Source organism: Rhineura floridana, chromosome 7, assembly GCF_030035675.1.
Source record: "Rhineura floridana isolate rRhiFlo1 chromosome 7, rRhiFlo1.hap2, whole genome shotgun sequence".
Taxonomy (NCBI): Eukaryota; Metazoa; Chordata; class Lepidosauria; order Squamata; family Rhineuridae; genus Rhineura; species Rhineura floridana.
In genome coordinates, this window is record NC_084486.1 from 52,170,482 (window position 1) to 52,188,035 (window position 17,554).

General features: G+C 42.8%; 1 protein-coding gene across 5 annotated transcripts in view; it reads left to right on the forward strand.

Annotated features, from left to right (window-relative positions):
- The window catches only part of CFAP46 (cilia and flagella associated protein 46), a 218,620-nt gene that overhangs the window by 107,646 nt on the left and 93,420 nt on the right, over nt 1-17,554 (forward strand). For all 5 annotated transcript variants that reach the window (XM_061635622.1, XM_061635618.1, XM_061635619.1 and 2 more), the window contains 7 exons: nt 542-673; nt 10,148-10,316; nt 11,569-11,653; nt 11,751-11,889; nt 14,000-14,183; nt 15,662-15,821; nt 16,453-16,613. In XM_061635622.1, the coding sequence (XP_061491606.1) occupies nt 542-673; nt 10,148-10,316; nt 11,569-11,653; nt 11,751-11,889; nt 14,000-14,183; nt 15,662-15,821; nt 16,453-16,613 (1,030 nt within the window). The remainder of the gene's footprint in view (nt 1-541; nt 674-10,147; nt 10,317-11,568; nt 11,654-11,750; nt 11,890-13,999; nt 14,184-15,661; nt 15,822-16,452; nt 16,614-17,554) is intronic.

Below are 17,554 nucleotides of genomic sequence, written 5' to 3' on the forward strand. Positions count from 1 at the left end.
CATACAATAGGTCAGCTTTGGAACATCCCACTTGGGGGTGTCCTGGTGCCCATTGGAGAAGGAACCATTTTACTCACCAGAAAGGTGTTTCTCTGGGGGCACCAGGACACCGCCAAGGCCCACCCTGGGATGCAAAAGGCAATAATGTTTATAAAGAAAATGGGTGGAGACTAAAGGGTCAATAAAGAGACCTAGCAGTGTGCAAGTTTTTGGTTTCATGTTAGTTATGGTTCATTGAATGTTGTCAATGTTTCCGTTTCTGTTATAAGATTGTTTTTAAGCTTGGGCAGTTGGCTAACTAGCACTCCATGGGAGGGGCTGTGGTGAAGGTCCATTGAAATGTTAACTCTTTCCTGCCTCAAGCACTAGCAAAGGAAGACAGTACCCACTTGGTGGTGTCCTGGTGCCCCCAGAGAAACATCTTTCTGGTGAGTAAAACAGTTCCATCCTTGTGCTGGCAGATGCACTGAAAGCCTGGTTTTTGGTCTATACGGTAATACTAGAAGTTCATCTGGCAATGGTTTTTTTTTTTTTTTTACAGGAGTGATTACACAGTGAGACAGGAAATGCTAAGCATTGCTACTTGTACACAAGGGAAAAGTATGATGGTAAATCTAGCTGGCAAAAAACATTTGCGTTTGGCAGCATCAAAATCCTTTGTTGAAAGTGCAAGGTATGTTGTACTTTTTGGAGCATAGTAAGTTTTCTCCCCTTTAATATAGTAAATGTATAAATCCCACACATATACATAGCCTGTGTACTGAACGGTATTGACAAGAACCATCAAAAGTTTTAACTGCATCGAACATTAATGTTATCCTAATAGCAGTAGCAATATGCAATTGACTGCATTCACATATCACAGTAAATCAAACTATGGCTGGCTCTGTTGGACTCTGGTGGCTCTGTTATTCATCACCCAGAGATAAGACATGATAGGTTGGAGCTATACTGGCCAGATGGTGTTCACCTGACCAACGTAGGTAATGACATTCTATTAGCAGACCTGCAGAGGGGCTTGCATGAGATTCTGCTCAGCTGTGGGGTAAAGGGAGACTAAACTAAGGTTCCCCCTTTTGTGGCAAGGAAGTTTGGGAAAGGTTAAAAGGGGAAGGGCAGCTAGGTGACACCTTTAGGCACCTTTGGAGGTGATAAGCGGTTCCGGAGGCCTGCAGCTCGGAGCTATAGGACCCGGGGGTGGGATACGGGCCACCTTTGGGGCCAACATGCCTCATCTGCTCAGAGTTGTAGGGCTCTGGGGGACGGTGACGGAGGTTGGCCTCCCTACATATCCTCAGGGGGTGGTCGCGGCAGGGGTTTGGCAGATTGGCATGCCCTTGTTCTGGCAGGGGTTGGTTGCTCTAGTAGCTGCAAGCATGCTTTGCCTGTGTCATCATGATGCTCACGCACTTAAGTACCCCCTCTGCAGGTTCATTATTCTAATATGAATTTGGTTTAATAAAGTGGCCCATTAATTTAACCCAACAGTTATCATCCGTGTCTTATTTCACTGCAAATCACAGTAAATCAAACTGTTGCTTCCTGGGACTGTGCAAAAAGTTAGAGCTCCCAGAGAAGAGCTCGCAGCTGCTTAGCTCCTCCCTAGTCTTTTTTTCTGATTTGCTTTAGCATGTCATCTGGATTGTGGTTAAGCTGTCTCCTTGCTAATGATGAGCTATAGACAAAGTGATGTGCAAACCAGGCCAATTACTTTCTCCTGTGCATGTAAAAGATGATATCAGGTGGGTAGCTAGCTCCACCTAGCGGTTGAAGGCAAAAGAGCACTGCTGAAGTTTTTTTGCAGGTCTGTTCCTGGTCTGTGCCTGTTCCTGCCTCAGTTTTCTTTTGCCTTCACCGAACACAGTTGGACTCTCTCTGCCTCCATTGGTTCAGGCCTGTATTGTTTTTCTTGTATACTGTTCTCGCGTTATTTCAGTGATTGTTTCAGTGTTATTTCCTTTACTGTTTGTTCTGTCTTTTGTACTAACCTTTCCCTTCCAGTTAAAAAAAAAGACCTTGTGTTCCTTCCCTTGGAAGTTTACTTCGCGGCAAGGATTCACCAGCGCCCCCCCCACAGTACCAGGAGCCTTCAGCCTCTTTAGGCCCTCCCTCCCTCCCCCGCCAACATTGATTGTGTCTCTTTTGGGAGCAAGCCACAGCAGCAGCTGCCTTAACATCTGTGCCTGCCTTCCCGGAGGAGGCAGCATACCTAGGCTGAGGCTTTTGTGCCCTTCACCAACAACCAGCCCTTTTTCCCCATGCTTCAGTGGTAGAGGGAAGCGACAGACGGGTGCCATTGTTTCCCACAACCCACAACCACCATCTTCCCCCCTGTCAGAAAACAAGTGAAGAGGGTGGCTACAGCTGCTGGTGGGATCTGCATTTGCCCCCCCGCCGCTGCCATGTTAATGGCCTTTTAGGAGGGCAGCGGTGATCAGCACTTGCGGGGGCAGCCCCCACTCATCTTGCCCAGCTGCAGTTTCCACGTGTCCCTTTTTATCCCTGTAAGCCCCGCAGTGCGTTGCTCCCATGGGGAAAGCAACCTGCAAAATGGAGAACCCCTCAAAGAGGATGAAGCTGCTCCCCACCACCACCTGCAGCAGACGCAGCATCAGTGCCCCTTCCCAGCCAGGTCACAGAACAGTCACATACTTCAGGGCATCACTCAGGAACAGCGGTAGCTCGCCCCTCTACCATCAGGCACAAGGTGGCTGAGGCGCAAGTTATGGCAGGCAGGGTGGCTATGGAAGGCAGGATGCCTGTTTCCCCTAAGATGACTAGTAGAGACAGGCAAGGCCCTGTTGAACAGCCAAGGACCCAGAGGGACCTGGAATCCCTATATGATGAGGAAGGCAGCCAGCCTCACCCTTCTTTGGACACTATTTTTTCTACCACCTCCTCTCCTGAAGCCTTCACAGGCTTTTTGGAAGATCCAAGAGGTGGGGAGGGGCAAAGGCTCCAGTCTTCTTACTCTCAAGTTCAGCCTATTCAGTTACACCTCTCAGCTCACTCAGTTCAACAACTGAAGGAACAACTCGGGGATTCCCTCTTAATGGATCTGGCTAGAGATTTGTCCTCTCCATCTATTCCTCGAGTTCTTTCTCAGGAAGTATCAGCGCCTTCACCCTCTCAGGCTGCATCTGGATCACAGCCTTCGCAGGGTCCATCTACAGGCCACTCAGTTGCAACCCTGCTCCCTGCACCTAACCGCGCATCTCCGGATCCCTATGCCACGACTCAGGGCAGGCACCTTCAGCCCCTGGAACAGACACTTCTTGACCCAGACAGCAGCTTAATGATCTTGGACAAAGAGGAATGGAGCGGGGAGTCAGAATCTAAGGAGATCTCATCCACCAGGATATTTCAGGAGCCACATTTCCTTCCTCTGCTATACAAGGCAATGGAAGCCCTTACTCTCACTTCTACAGAGGATCCTCCTGCTCCCTCTACATCAAGGGTCTCAGCAGTGTGTCCAGAACCGAAGCCTAAATCTAGAGTGTTGAAGCTCCCTTCTCTTCTCCCAAAGGTGCTCAAGTCGGAGTTTGACATCTCGTTACAATTCAAGAAGTCGGTCTCGATAGCCAACAAATATTATACACTGGAACAGCCTATCATGGACCAACTGAAAGTCCCTCTCATAGATGCGCCCATTGTGAATTTGCTGAATCCATCGTTGAATCGCAGTGGCACAAGGCTATTATCAATTCAGGGTTATGCCATTCGGCCTGTCATCTGCCCCAGGACATTCACGAAGATCGTGGTTGCCTTGGTGGCACATCTCAGGACACAGGGAATTCATCTCTTCCCTTACTTGGACGACTTTCTGATCCAATCCCCGTTGTTGCACAAGGCCTGGGAGTACCTCCATGTCACCTTGGCCTGTCTAAAGGACCACGGCTTCCTAATCAATGAATCCAAGAGTCACCTCTTTCCATCTCGATGCATAATACATCTGGGAGCGACTATAGACTCGCACAAGGGACTCTTAAGGCTGTCCCAAGAAAGAGTCAACAAGATATGCAAAGCAGTGTCAAATATCCTGCCCTCCAACTCAGCAGACCTAATGGAATTACCAGCGCTTCCAGGATTGATGGTCTCCACATTCTAAACTACACCATGGGCACGTCATCATTCCCACACACTTCAGTGGGCACTCCTACCCTTCCAAAGTGACATAGCATCCAGACACCATCGCAGAGTAGCTCTGTCACCACGGGTTCGGCAGTCGCTGCTTTGGTGGACTTATGATCCCAACCTGTTAAGAGGTGTTCCATTCCAGGATCCCCCTCAGACCCTGAACACGTCAGATGCCAGCCTATCAGGGTGGGGAGCCATCTGCGATGGTCAGATGATTCAGGACACATGGTTGTCATAGGAATCCATACTGCTGATCAATCTTCTCAAACTTTGAGCAATCTGTCTGGCCCTCAGACACTTTGTGGAGGGCAGACGGTTAGGAGTGGTGCTCATCAGAACAGACAACTTGTCAGCCAAATCTTATTTAAACCATCAAGGGGGCACACACTCCCACTTTCTCCAGAAGGAAGCATCTCTCCTCTTTCAGTGGGCAGAGAAGAATATGGACTCTATAGCGGCAGAATATCTCAAGGAGAGGACAACCGCCAAGCAGACTGGCTCAGTCGGGAGAAACTGAATCAGGGAGAATGGATGCTTCACCTGGGGGTCTTTCATCAGATAGTGGCACATTTTGGCTGAATTCAAGTGGACCTGTTTGCCACCAGTCGCAATCGGCAGGTAAGGAGATTCTTCTCCAGGTATGTGATGCCAGACGTGGAGGGGATAGATGCCTTAACATCCCAGTGGTCTCCGGGCAGGCTGTATGCCTTCCCTCCACTACCAATTATTCCTAGGGTGATCCAAAAACTTCGTGCCAAGAGGACAGCAGTTCTACTAGTTGCTCCCTGGTGGTCAAGGAGACCTTGGTTTCCGGATCTCCTCAAATGTCTGTGGAACCCGCATGGAAAATTCCAGGAAGGGAGGGCCTGCTGTCTCAAGGGCAGCTTCTTCATCCAGACCCGGAGTGGTTGGCGCTTCATGTATGGAATTTGAATAGAAGTGACTATTAAAGAAAGGCATTTCCCCACAAGTGCTGGAAATCATGATGGCTTCTAGACGCCCATCCACAATCAGAATATACGAAGGCACATGGAAGGCCTTCTCATCCTGGTCACAGAAAAAAAGGAATTCTTCCTCAGAAAGCGGGGATCAACGAGATTTTATCTTTCCTGCAAGATGGCTTATCATTGGGTCCCAGACCTAACACCCTGAGATGCCAGGTTTCAGCCTTATCGTCGATACTCTCCAGATCTCCAGACAATCCACCCGGATCTCATCCTTGCATCAAACATTTTCTCAGGGGAGCAACGATATCAGCACCACCTACTGTTCATCGCTACCCGATGTGGGATCTGCACAAAGTGTTAACAGCCCTTCAAAGACCTCCATTTGAACCTTTGAGTCAAGTTTCTCTCCGCCTGCTATCCTTTAAGGTCTTGTTTCTTGTGGCCATTACTTTGGCCCATAGAGTGTCTGAGCTGAATGCCCAATCTGTCCATAAATTTTTGTGTGTGTTTCATAAGGATAGAACCGTCCCTTCCTTTCATCCCAAAGTACTGTCTACCTTCAATTGCCAACAGGAACTAGTATTGCCATCCTTCTGTCCTAATCCTGTCCATCCTTCAGAGAAGGCCTGGCACTCTCTGGATGTGAGGAGAGCCCTTACAGTTTATATTTCTAAGACAAAGGCGATTTGGAAAACAGATAATTTGTTTGTTTCCTTTCACCCAGCATCTCTAGGGAATAAGGTGTCCACTTCTATACTAGCCAGGTGGATCAAGGCATGCATTTCTTTGGTATATGCCTCTCTAAGACTAGCCTGGCCAGCACAGATAGTGGCTCATTCCACAAGGGCAGCGGCCACATCAACAGCCTTTTCTCACAATGCCCCTCTAATAGAGAATTGTAGGGCAGTGACATGGGCCATGCCCAATACCTTCATTAAGCATTACAAAATAGACGCCTATGCATCGGCTGAGGCAGCCTTTGGGAGGAGAGTGCTACAGCATGTCCTCTCAGACTAATAGTAGCCACAGCCCAGCAAATTTCCCACCCTACATGGGTCAGCTTTGGTATGTCCCACCTGATATCATCTTTTACATGCACAGGAGAAGAGACATTTGGTCTTACCGTGAAATCGGTCTTCTCTGTGCATGTCAAAAGGTGATATCAAGGCCACTTCCTAGGGAGGCTGGGCTGCCATTATAAGCACTAGTAGGTCTTTGGCAGAGAGTGTATCAGTACTGTTGTCTTGTCTCTATTAGTGTGTTTCTATCCTGTCTTACTTGTTTATGGGCTTGTCATTGAAAACTGAGGCAGGAACAGGCACAGACCAGGAACGGACCTGCGAAAAAACTTCAACAGTGCTGTTTTGCCTTCAACTGCTAGGTGGAGCTACCTACCCACCTGATACCATCTTTTGACATGTACAGAGAAGACCGATTTCACGGTAAGACCAAATGTCTCATTTCAAGTGACTTAATATATTAAACAATGAAAATAATTGTGTGGAACATTACGTGAAGCAAAAGTTTCATGCTAGTTTGAATAACCTGCAGGTTTCTTTCCTTGACTCATGGAAAATACTTGCTTCCAGTTAGTCTAGTAAGACAAGGGAATTAAATGTTTATTTATTTATTTATTTTGTATCCTGCCCTTCCTCCCAGCAGGAGCCTAGGGTGGCAAACAAAGCACTAAAACACTTTAAAACATCATAAAAACAAATCTTAAAATGCATTAAAACAAGACAGCATTAAAAACATTTTTTTAAAAAAACAACTTTAAAAAAGGGTTAAAAACATATTAAACCATTCTGACACAAATGCAGACTGGGATAGGTCTCAACTTAAAAGGCTTGTTGAAAGAGCAAAGTCTTCAAAAGGTGCCGAAAAGATAGCAGAGATGGCTCCTGCCTAACGGGATAACCAGCCAGATGGGCGATGAATAAATTCAATAAATAAATAAATATTCAAAGGGAGGGAATTCCACAGGGTAGGTGCCGCCACACTAAAGGTCCGTTTCCTATATCTGTGTAGTGTTTCGATAAGGGTCTATTGTGGAATCTAATACAGAAACTGTTGACCGCCAAAACACAGACACAAACAAGAGAAAATTTAATGAGCAAATTCATTCATGTGATTCCTTAGTGTTTCAGATAAATCTTTCTTGCTTTTTGTACTCAAGGGAAATAGAGAATTAAGTTTTTATTAAATTGCAAAGGAGAAAGTTTGGGAATTGCTCTTTTTGTAATTGAAAGAATGAAATGTTAACTGTTTCAGCCATGAATGAAAAAGGAACAAGATAGAAATAACACAGTGTGACCATGTCAAAGTGAATCCTCATGTATCTTCATGTCCAAATGAAGACTATTTGTTTATTAATCTATAGATATCAATGAATTTAACACAAATACTTGGAAAACCAAAATATGGGATATAATAAGTAACCTGGCAAAGACATGATAACTAAAGGGAAATAAAATGTACTACTTATATATGTAGGGCATCTGGCTGGGAGCATGTGTCCACCCCATCCTCGTCCTCCAAGGGAGGCCTCTACCAAATTTTTCCTGATTCCCCCCTCCCGCTACAGTTCCCCCATCCTACATCTAAAGTCTTCTCTGGCAGTCCCCTGACTATCAGGTAAGGCTTTTCAAGCTGCACGGGGGCTGAAGTGGGGAGAGCAGGATAAGGAATTCTCCCCTGAGCAAGCATCCTCATGTGAATGCTGTACTGGAAACCATAGATTTAACAATGACAGACGCTGTGAAATCAGCTTGGACATCAGACATGATAGTTTCTGAATATAACTGTCTTGCTGTTCCTAAAGTTAATATAGACAAAATGGAAACAATATCATAATGTTAAAAGAAGAAGCCTGTGAGTTACTTTGGCATATTTTTAACTAACATCAACATAATAATAATAATAATAGGATCCAGATGAGCGCAAGTGTAAAGATGTCCATGCAAGAAAAATTTCCTGCCCCCTTCTCCCTACTGTAGCTCCCCTGTATCCTCCAAAAGCTACTCTGGAGAGTTGGGAGATCCTCCAAGACAGTATGGAAGGGGGATTAGTGGAAAACCAGCGTTGTAGGGGGCTGTAGTAGTCAAGAAAGCCCCATTGCACTAGTGGAGTCCTGATCTCACAACTCTGCATCCAGAGGTAATGATTCATATTGCTTACTTTTTATTAATAAAGCAATACAAGTTTGGTGTGTCACCATCACTGACACTTCTTTTCAAACTGACATAATCCAGTCTGGGCTAGCTATCCCACTTTTTTTTCTCCTCCCCCCATCCCAATGGAAATCATCCCACCTTTATTTCTCCCACTCGGGATACTGTGTAAAATATACATCAGGTAGTCATTAAATTAAAACCTGGGAGACATTTTCAAAGGTGATCATCAATATGGATTCTGTATCGTGGAATAATTTTAGTGCAGACTTCACCAATTATTGGGCCAAGTGTGTTTCAGTTCTTTGGGGCGTTGTCTCCTTGCAGCCTGGGGAGTAGATACATTCAGATTTACCAGTTCAGTGGGAGAGAAGGCAGCCATGGCTTCTCTTACTTGTTTGCTCTCCAGGCCTGACATCCAACCATCTCACCCTGCAACACCCCGCACCCTGTGGAGTTGTTATTTTCATTTGTAGACTCTGATATATTTCACTTAGAGAACAAAATTCAAGCTAGGAAAACAGCACCCCATGGAGGGAAATTTGTTAAGAATGCAAGATAAATACAAAAATAGGTGGAAACTGGTTAAGGGTCAAATAGCTCCATTATTTCAATCCTAATGGAGCTTAAGGTAAATTTTATTTATAGGGGGAAAATACAAAATAAATGGCTCTAGAAGAATCTGTAACTGAGGTTAAAAATTCTCTGGACAGATGGCTTGAATATCTGCAGACAAAAAGTTATATAAGAAAGTATCAGAACAACATGTCCATTTTGGGGAACAGACTGTATTTAGAAAAAAAAATTACATTTGGTGATAAGAAACATTTAGTGATAAACAATCTATAAAGTACTATTGAAATATTGCTGCAACACAGAGCATGTTTAAAATTTCATGACAAATTGGATGCAATATTTAGGTCATCTAGTAAGTTCTGACATTTGGGGAAACATCTGGGTATATAGCATTATTTTGCCATCCAAGGTACTAACCGAAGGGAAAACTGCAATGAAAAAGTGATGTCCAGATGGTATATAAACCCTCAAAAGCTATGATTATGGGCTCTGTATTGGAAATGTAAAAGAGAAATGGGAACTTTTTACCAGTTATGGTGCAGTGGCTGTTTTGCTCAGAAAAACATTGTCTAGTATTATCAGAGCAATTAATATTATAATTTGACTGACTATATATCTGAAACCTTTCTGTTTCTATGGGAATGTACAAAACGTGTAAATAATAGATGTTGAGAATTGATACCCTACATGGTAACAAGGAGCTAGAATTCTTTTTGCTAAGTATTGGAGGTAAGGAGACATGCCCAAAATTGAAGAATGAGTTAATAATTACATGAATATGCAATTATGGTTAAACTAATGCATTATGTAAGAACTAAAGAAGGAAGAAAAGAAGTATAGTCATAATGGCAATTGTTAATTATTGAAACAACAAAAGCACATACTTCTATAAATGCTAATCATATATTTAATCTAATTCTAGAGCAATGGCAATGTGTACTATGGCCAAGGAAATTTCATATATGGGTATTCATAACTATATGTAATTGTAGTTATTTTTTTTTAATGTTGCAATAGGAAACTACTTTCAACAAAACCGCAGGAATCTGTTAAATAACTTTGAGTTCCATTCACTGTTGCACATTTTTTCTCTTTTGAGTGGGAAAAGATGCATGTTTTCCATAGACTGTTTTTCCCCACCTCCATTTACACAAGAAATAATTATTGTAATGGGGTGAAACCCTTGATACATTCAGGAAATGTGGTATCTAATCCTTACAAGAGAATACTGGTTTTGTGTCATAGTAATTGCATCAAGTATTGTTTACTATATCCTGCTGCAGGCATATGGCTGTTTTGTGTTTTCCACCTTCTTAGGTATGCAGGAGAAGCAGGGAATATTTCTCTTGCTATGATAGCAGCTAGACATTTCTGGAATGCGTGCTTACCATTCATAGGCTCTTCAGCAGACAGGCAACAGCTCAAAATGCCCACTGAAGTCATTCTTAAGAGCATCATTAAAGCATCAGAAGCCAAACATAAGCAGGTAGTAAATAGCAGTACCTTGTTTAGCTGATACCCATTATTCTGCACCAAATAGGAATGTTTTGTCTTCAGACAATTCAAAATGGAAGTAGAAAGTGAAAATAAAACCTTGGTTAGTTAATTCATATCATATGTGACATTTACTAAGAGAGCCTGAATTTTCTGGTTTGGTAAACAATTTTTAAGATAACTAGCTAACTGAAATGGGCCAAACGGCCTCCTTCTGTGAATGCACAAGCCTGAGGGTTCTCCATACTCCCCTTTGTCTGTAGGCTATCCAGAGTACCTATATAGCAAACGTGGTCACCTGAGCTCCCATGGTTTCTGCCAGCGGTGGGTCTGAGGAGATAGGTGGACTACTGGTTGGAGATTCCACCAAAGAATATACTTAGGAAAATTAATTAGGAGTTCAGCAGCGGAAGATCTTATAATGTTCTCATGCTATCAGTTTGTTTACCTTACAGAAAAAACATTGACTAGGTTCCCAGAAATGGGAAAGAGAATATATATTTTTACTGTATGACAGTAAAGAGCTCATGAGGACCAATATACAGAAAAATACAGAAAAAATATTGTTGCAGCCAGTAACATAACTAATGCAACCCTTTGCTTCTACATCCTCTTGGCTTCTTAGCTCACAGGCCACCAAATCTCTCTTAGAACATGGAACATAGGAAGCTGCCTTATAGTGAGTCAGACCATTGGTTCATCTAGTTCAGTACTGTCTACGCTGACTGGCAGTGGCTCTCCAGAATTTTAGACAGGGGTCTCTCCCACCCCTACCTGAAGGACCAGGGACTGTACCTGAGACCTTCTGCATGCAAAGCAGATGTTCTGCCACTGAGCCACGGCCCTTCCTAATTAGAGGCAAACCTACTTACATTTAAAGTAAGTAGGAATACAAGAAGTGTCCTTATACGGAGACAGATCATTGGTTTATGTAGCTCAGTTTAGTCTACACTGACTGACAGTGATTGTCCAGGACTTCAGACTGGGAATATTCCCAGCCCTACCTGGAGATGCCAGGGATTGAACCTGGGACCTTCTGCATGCAAGACAGATGCTCTACCACTGAGCTATGGCCCCTTATGCCCATTGTCTACTGCCATGGAAGGGCAACCCCAGTCTGATATTTCTTTTAGCCAAATAGACCTTTCACTTCCTTCAGAGAAGTTTGTTATGTCAAAGCTGTTATTATTGACAGTTAAAATGTTCATGGACATTCCCCTCCCCCTCCACACCTTGTTATTTAGGAAACAGACCATATGTTACACTTGCATCAGTGGCCTACAATAGACTTTCAAAGCAGCTGTTCATCTGATGGGCATTTTTCCCCAGGTATGTTCTCATCCTTTGATAATGAGTCTTGTTTGAGTTTTTTTGTGTGTGAAGTGACTGCATTGGCTTTAAAATATAATTTTAATCTGTTTCAAAGGTGCTGATGAGGATTTGACCTTAAGGGCATTCTTGTATGTGTTACTGTTCCAAGTGTATGCTGATAAAAACGATTGGGAGGCAGCCCTCAAAGTGTTAGATGATGGCATTCAGAGTCTTCCTAGAACAAAGCACAGACTGTAAGTTCTTTGGATTGTTTTTATGAAGTGTGTTCTTTTTTTTAAAAAGTAGAATTAGAGCTTATCCCAAAGACAGAGAGGGGGTGTGGAAGTCTAGGAGGAGGTGTGGAAAGGGGATAGTACCAGAAGCGGTTTGCCAGGTGGGGTGAAACTACTACACTGGCTTCCTGGTAGGTGGGTTGCTCTTGCTTACTAGGAGGGAGAGGGGAAGGAAGCAGAGAGGTTAGTATGGTACAAATATACCAGCAGGAGTGCTGGATTGACTCTGCTGGTGTCTTTGCATTGCTCCGACCTCCCTGCCACCTCATCCCTCCCAGCAAGCAACAGCATCTCACCTGCTGGGAAGCTAGTGTAGCAGCCCACTCTACCCAGTGTGTTGCTTCTGGTAGTATTTGCATATATGGATAGTACAAGGTGGTCTGAGGGATATTCTCTCTCTCTCTCTCTCTCTCATATTTTTTTTTAAACTTAAAAAGTGAAGCTGAGCTGCTTGACAGAGTACCCACCGACAACACAGCTGCCAGTGTGTTGGATACTGAATCTGACATGTTTTGACACCATTAACCATAGTTCCTGATTCAGGAAGCTGTGCTTCTGTGGCTTCCAGGTTTATTTCCCTGCTTGCATAACAGGACGAGTGAAGCAGGAATAAGGGGCTGTGTGCAAGTGCACAAAGCTTGTGTATATTCTGGATGATTAACTCTGGATTTGAGTGTGTGAATGCAGCCTATGTCCCCTTTTTCTGACTTACTAGTGTTTAACATATCAATGTTCTCTTGATTTCTTTACCGAGTCTCCTGTTTTAATCATTTTAATGGAATTGTATTGTGTATTTTAATTATGGTGTATTTTAATAATGTTGTGTAATTGGTTGTCAGATTTTGTTTTTGGGTCCATGTGCAGTGATGCAGGGGCTGGGGGGTGAATTGATCAGGATAAAATGACAGTCAAGAGATGGATATTGGGTAAAATAAGGCCACAACTTTATTAAATTTAAATTTGGTTTCAGAGGAGTAAGGGTTTTGGCATTGGCTTGAGGCTTGGATCCATTCACCAAGCAGCCCACCTGCTGGTTGATGTGCCCCACCTATTCTTCCAGGCTCAGGCATCAATGGAGGGGGCTGAGGTTGCTGGGGGTCTGGGAGACCCCGATCAGGCAATGGTGGGAGATGCTGTGGCCCCTCCATGTCCACCTAGGCTTCTGAACAGAAGCAGCCCCCACTAAGATCCTGTAAGGGGATCCCCCCTTTTGGGGTGGGACAGGATGCCCTTTTCCTGCTCATTCCAACTTGAGATCTAGCTGTAATGACTCTCCCACCTGTAAAGTTGTGACAAAGAAACCAACTTGTTCCCCTGAAAGCCATTGTTATGAGGAGATGAAAAACCCAGCAAGGTGAAAGCCAATATGCTTGAAGGTAAAAATTTCTCCCACCGTGACTAATGTCCACAGTGATGTGCAGGTCGAGACCATCATATTATGATAGCATTAATAACAGGGAGGGTAGGTGGGTAAATTGACAACAATGAGATGAGGAGGATCGTCTGATATTCCTTTAATCTCCCAGAACCAGACCAGACTGAGGGAAGTCTTTGGTGTGGTCCGCTCCCTCAGCCCCATCCACCCCCTGAGAGCCAATGCTCTTGATTGGCTCCCAAGGGGAGGGACAGAACTATCCACCAGCTCCTGCATGGCCAGCTGGAAAGGATGGGCTCATCATTTGCCATGCAGAGGGGGGACAAGCTCTCTTTCCCCTCCCTGCTCACACAGGACCACAAATCGCACTTCCAGTAAGCCAGGTAATACCCCTTAGAAGCCTATTTTGGCATTAAGTGGTATATAAACTAATAGATAATTATAATCATATAAAACTAAGTGTTCATTAGCAAGTCACAAGAAGTGAACACTGTGCTGGGATATTATCTCATAAGACACATATATTCATATGCCTTATGCATTTGTGTGCTGAACCCTGTGTCAGGATTAATAGCTGTAAGTCATGGAGAACTGCCACACTTCTGACTCCAAAATGCATGATAAAAGCCTTAACTGATCACTTAAACATAACTTATATTAAATCACTAATAAACAAAATCAAATTCTTTTTCAAAGCCCAATTTTTAAACATATGGTAATGGTGAAAGCAAGACTTGGACGTAACTATATAATGGAAATTCAGAAATTCAGAGATGAAAATGAAGACTATATGTCACATATGTGGCATCGTCTGGCATCTGTGTCATCTGATCTTGTGGGACAGCTGTCCTGTTACCAAAATGCAATTGAGGTTTTGCAGGTCTGTATCTGCCTTCTTTTTAAATATACTTCTTAAATATTACTAGTATACATTTCTCATTTTTAAAGTTAGTTACTAGGATGGTTAGTAATTTTGCATAGAAACTGGTCTATAATGTGGAATGCAGAAGGGCATTGCTGGCAGATGATGGCATATATCACACTGAAAAATGAGCAGGTGAATGAACCTGTGATGTTGTGGCTGACATTACTGGGTTCTGTAATTAGGGCCACCAAGAGGCAGGTACAGAGGGTACTTGTGTACTAGGCCCATAGTGAGCAACGGAGCATTCCTTGGGGAAAAACGTAAGTCTCCAGATCTCCTAAAAACAAAATTATGAAGTAACATCTTCAGGTATCTTTCTAAGTGATTTCTGTGAGATCAGCAAGCCTGGCTGCTCCCACCTTTCAATGTTTTTAGCCAACGAGTGACATCAGAGCTGTGATTGACAAGTGAGGAGTTTGGACACTGAGCACTAGAAATCCCTGCTCTTTTCCCCTCCCCTTTGTCCACTTTTCCTGCTTCTGTCTGATTTTCTAGTCCTTGAAGTCTCCGTAGTTTGCCCTTCCTTTTTTTCTAATAACGAAGATACATCTTGTCTGAGATCAGGTACTCCCTAAAAGTTATTTCTAAAAATACTATTGTAAAATAAGTGCAGCTAGATATTAAAGAGTTCTCTCCCCACCCTCACCCTGCCATTGCAAGTGCAAAATTTGAAAACGTTGGAAACAGGCTTAGGCACTCATTAAGAATTCACTGTGTATTTAACTTACAGTATAATGGTATACATGTCTACTCAGAAGTAAGTCTCTGTGTTTAATGGGGCTTACTCCTAGTTAGGTGGCTACAGAACTGCAGCATAGATTTTGGATTACTATTGACATTGGAGGAAAACAGGGTTCTTGTGCCTTTAACAGCTAAGTGGCAGGCAAAAATTCAACAGATTAAGCCTCTCCTAGTTTGGAAATGCAATCGTGGGAAAGTTTCACCTTGTCACATTTTGTCACTGAATTATTTTTGGGCCCTCTACTCCATCTGCAAAAGCAGACACAAATTTGTATATGACACCAGGCTCAATCCACTGGGCCCAATCCACTGGGCCCAGAAAATCCTGTTGGCACATCTGTATCTACCTAGGACTTAATTGAGACATTATGCCCAAAGGTTTATGGTACCATTCCTGTTGTCTTTATATATTCTTTTCATAATGTTATTTCTGTTGTTTTAATTTGTTTTTGTTTTTGTACTAGCTTTTTTCAGCGTTGAGTAAGTAGTAAATGTTTAAAATATTGCCTTGCTGATGTGTTTACAAATAATGCTGTTTTTTAACAACTGTGGACATAGAAGTTCCATAGTTTGCCTAAGATCAGTGCATTTCTTGTTGTATATTTAAACTTTTTTCTTTTCTTTTTGGTCTGAAAGGTAATCATAAATATCAAGAGAACTAGCTTAATAATGCATGCACTATCTTTATACAGAAAAAGGAATTTGCATTAAAGAAAGTTGATAATCTGTTAGGATTTGCAGAATGGCTATATTGCAATCAGTTTCCTCTTAGTGAAGCTATTAAACACCTGGACTGGGCAATATATATATTGCTGTACCTGAAACCTGTCCGAAAAAGCCCTGAAGAAGAAGGTATATCTAAAAATGTCTTTAATTAAATGTTTCAGTGTTTGTTTTTATTCTAGTTATTCTGTTATTTTAATAACCTGTAGAACTCTCCCTTTGACCCTAACAACATATTCTAGGTTAGACTTCTGTTTGTAGTCCTCCTATTTGAAAAGTACTTCTTTCTGGTAAATTTATGGAATCTGCTATGTCAGGCTTTTAGCTTGCTGTGGCATCTGCTGCTTTTTAAATGAAAATAAATAGCAAATTCCCTACCATAAGGATCTTGTGTGTTTTGCTGGAGACAAACGTAGAGAACTGCTGGATTTTATATTTTCAAACATGGGGAATCAGACACGTTTCTTCATTCCAGCATCCCTAGATGTAACCTGAAGCCTGTATAACACCCAGGAGAGCCTAATCCATGTTAAATCTCTGAATAAATACAAACCTGCAGCTTTAACATGAAACCAGCTCCTCCCCATGCCCCCACTTTGTTTAACAGCATGATCAAAAGTTCTGGAGAACTTGAAATCTTGTTCACTATTTTTGTGACATTTTGGTTGGCCTAATAAAAGTATCGGGCTATAATGGATTTGGGGATTTTTCATATGGGACAGCATGGCTATCTTTGCTTTATTGTTATTTCTGACCATAGATTTAAACGGCCAAATTGCCATTGGGGATTTAAAAAGTATAAAGCAGTTAGAAGCTTTGTTTAGAGCTCATACTGTAACGGCAGTTATTTCTGGACATGGTTCGCCTTCTCATGAGCAACACTGTTTGATGGCATATGCTTTCGTGATGCGCATTTGGCAGGTGAGAAGATAATGGTTATCAGATTGTTTAGATGTGTCAGTATGCCATTTCTATAAATTGTTGGCTTGAATTGATGGCATTCAACAATCACAGATTATATGAAAAGCAAGATTTTTACAGTATAAGTTTTGATGAAGGTATATTGTATGTAATTCTTTGGTGCACTTCAGTATAAATTATGTTCCAAAATACTGTATGTTGTCTAATTGTTTAAAAATAAACAAGTTCCATGTTGTTTATCTGCTAGCTTGGACAGAAGTGTCTGATAGACTTACAGAAGAGATTAAATAGCCCTTCAAACTGCTCTCATTTTCTGCTGGCTGTAAATATTTGACAGTATTAGTAGTTAATTTAAAACAAAATTTAACTCTGATAATTTAATCATCCCTAATTATCTCCATGACATCAAAGATACACGCATAGTAAGAAATACCTCCTGAGTGAGAGCAGCAGGGTGGAATGGAGTGGCAGAGCCACTACTGCACTCAAAGCCCTGCCGTTCACGCTGGCAAGAAGGAAGGCAGGGAGGGTAGTTATTTTTATTCTCTTGCTGTGCCAGCTCGAAACCAGTAGATCCACTGCCAACCCTGCTCTACCCCACCCCCATTTTGTTGCTAACACTGGTAGTAGCTTCCCAACTGCCTGTGTTTTTGGTGGGTCCTGTGGAGGCCTCTGCTGTGGCAGAACTCTTTGCCCTGCTGGCATTGCCAGGTGGAAGAACACCTTGACCCAATCCTACCCACCAACACCCCAGAGCATGAGGGCTAGGATTGCTTCCTGTATTAATTTTTATGGCAAACATTATCAACAAAGCTTTCAAGATTGCAGTCCAGACAAGACCAAGTTGCTTTCTAAATTAAATTAGTCATGAAATGTCCCTTTGCTGGACTTCCGGGAAGGGTGACTTCGCCTGTGCCTGCTTTTGAGTCGAGCTCTCATCT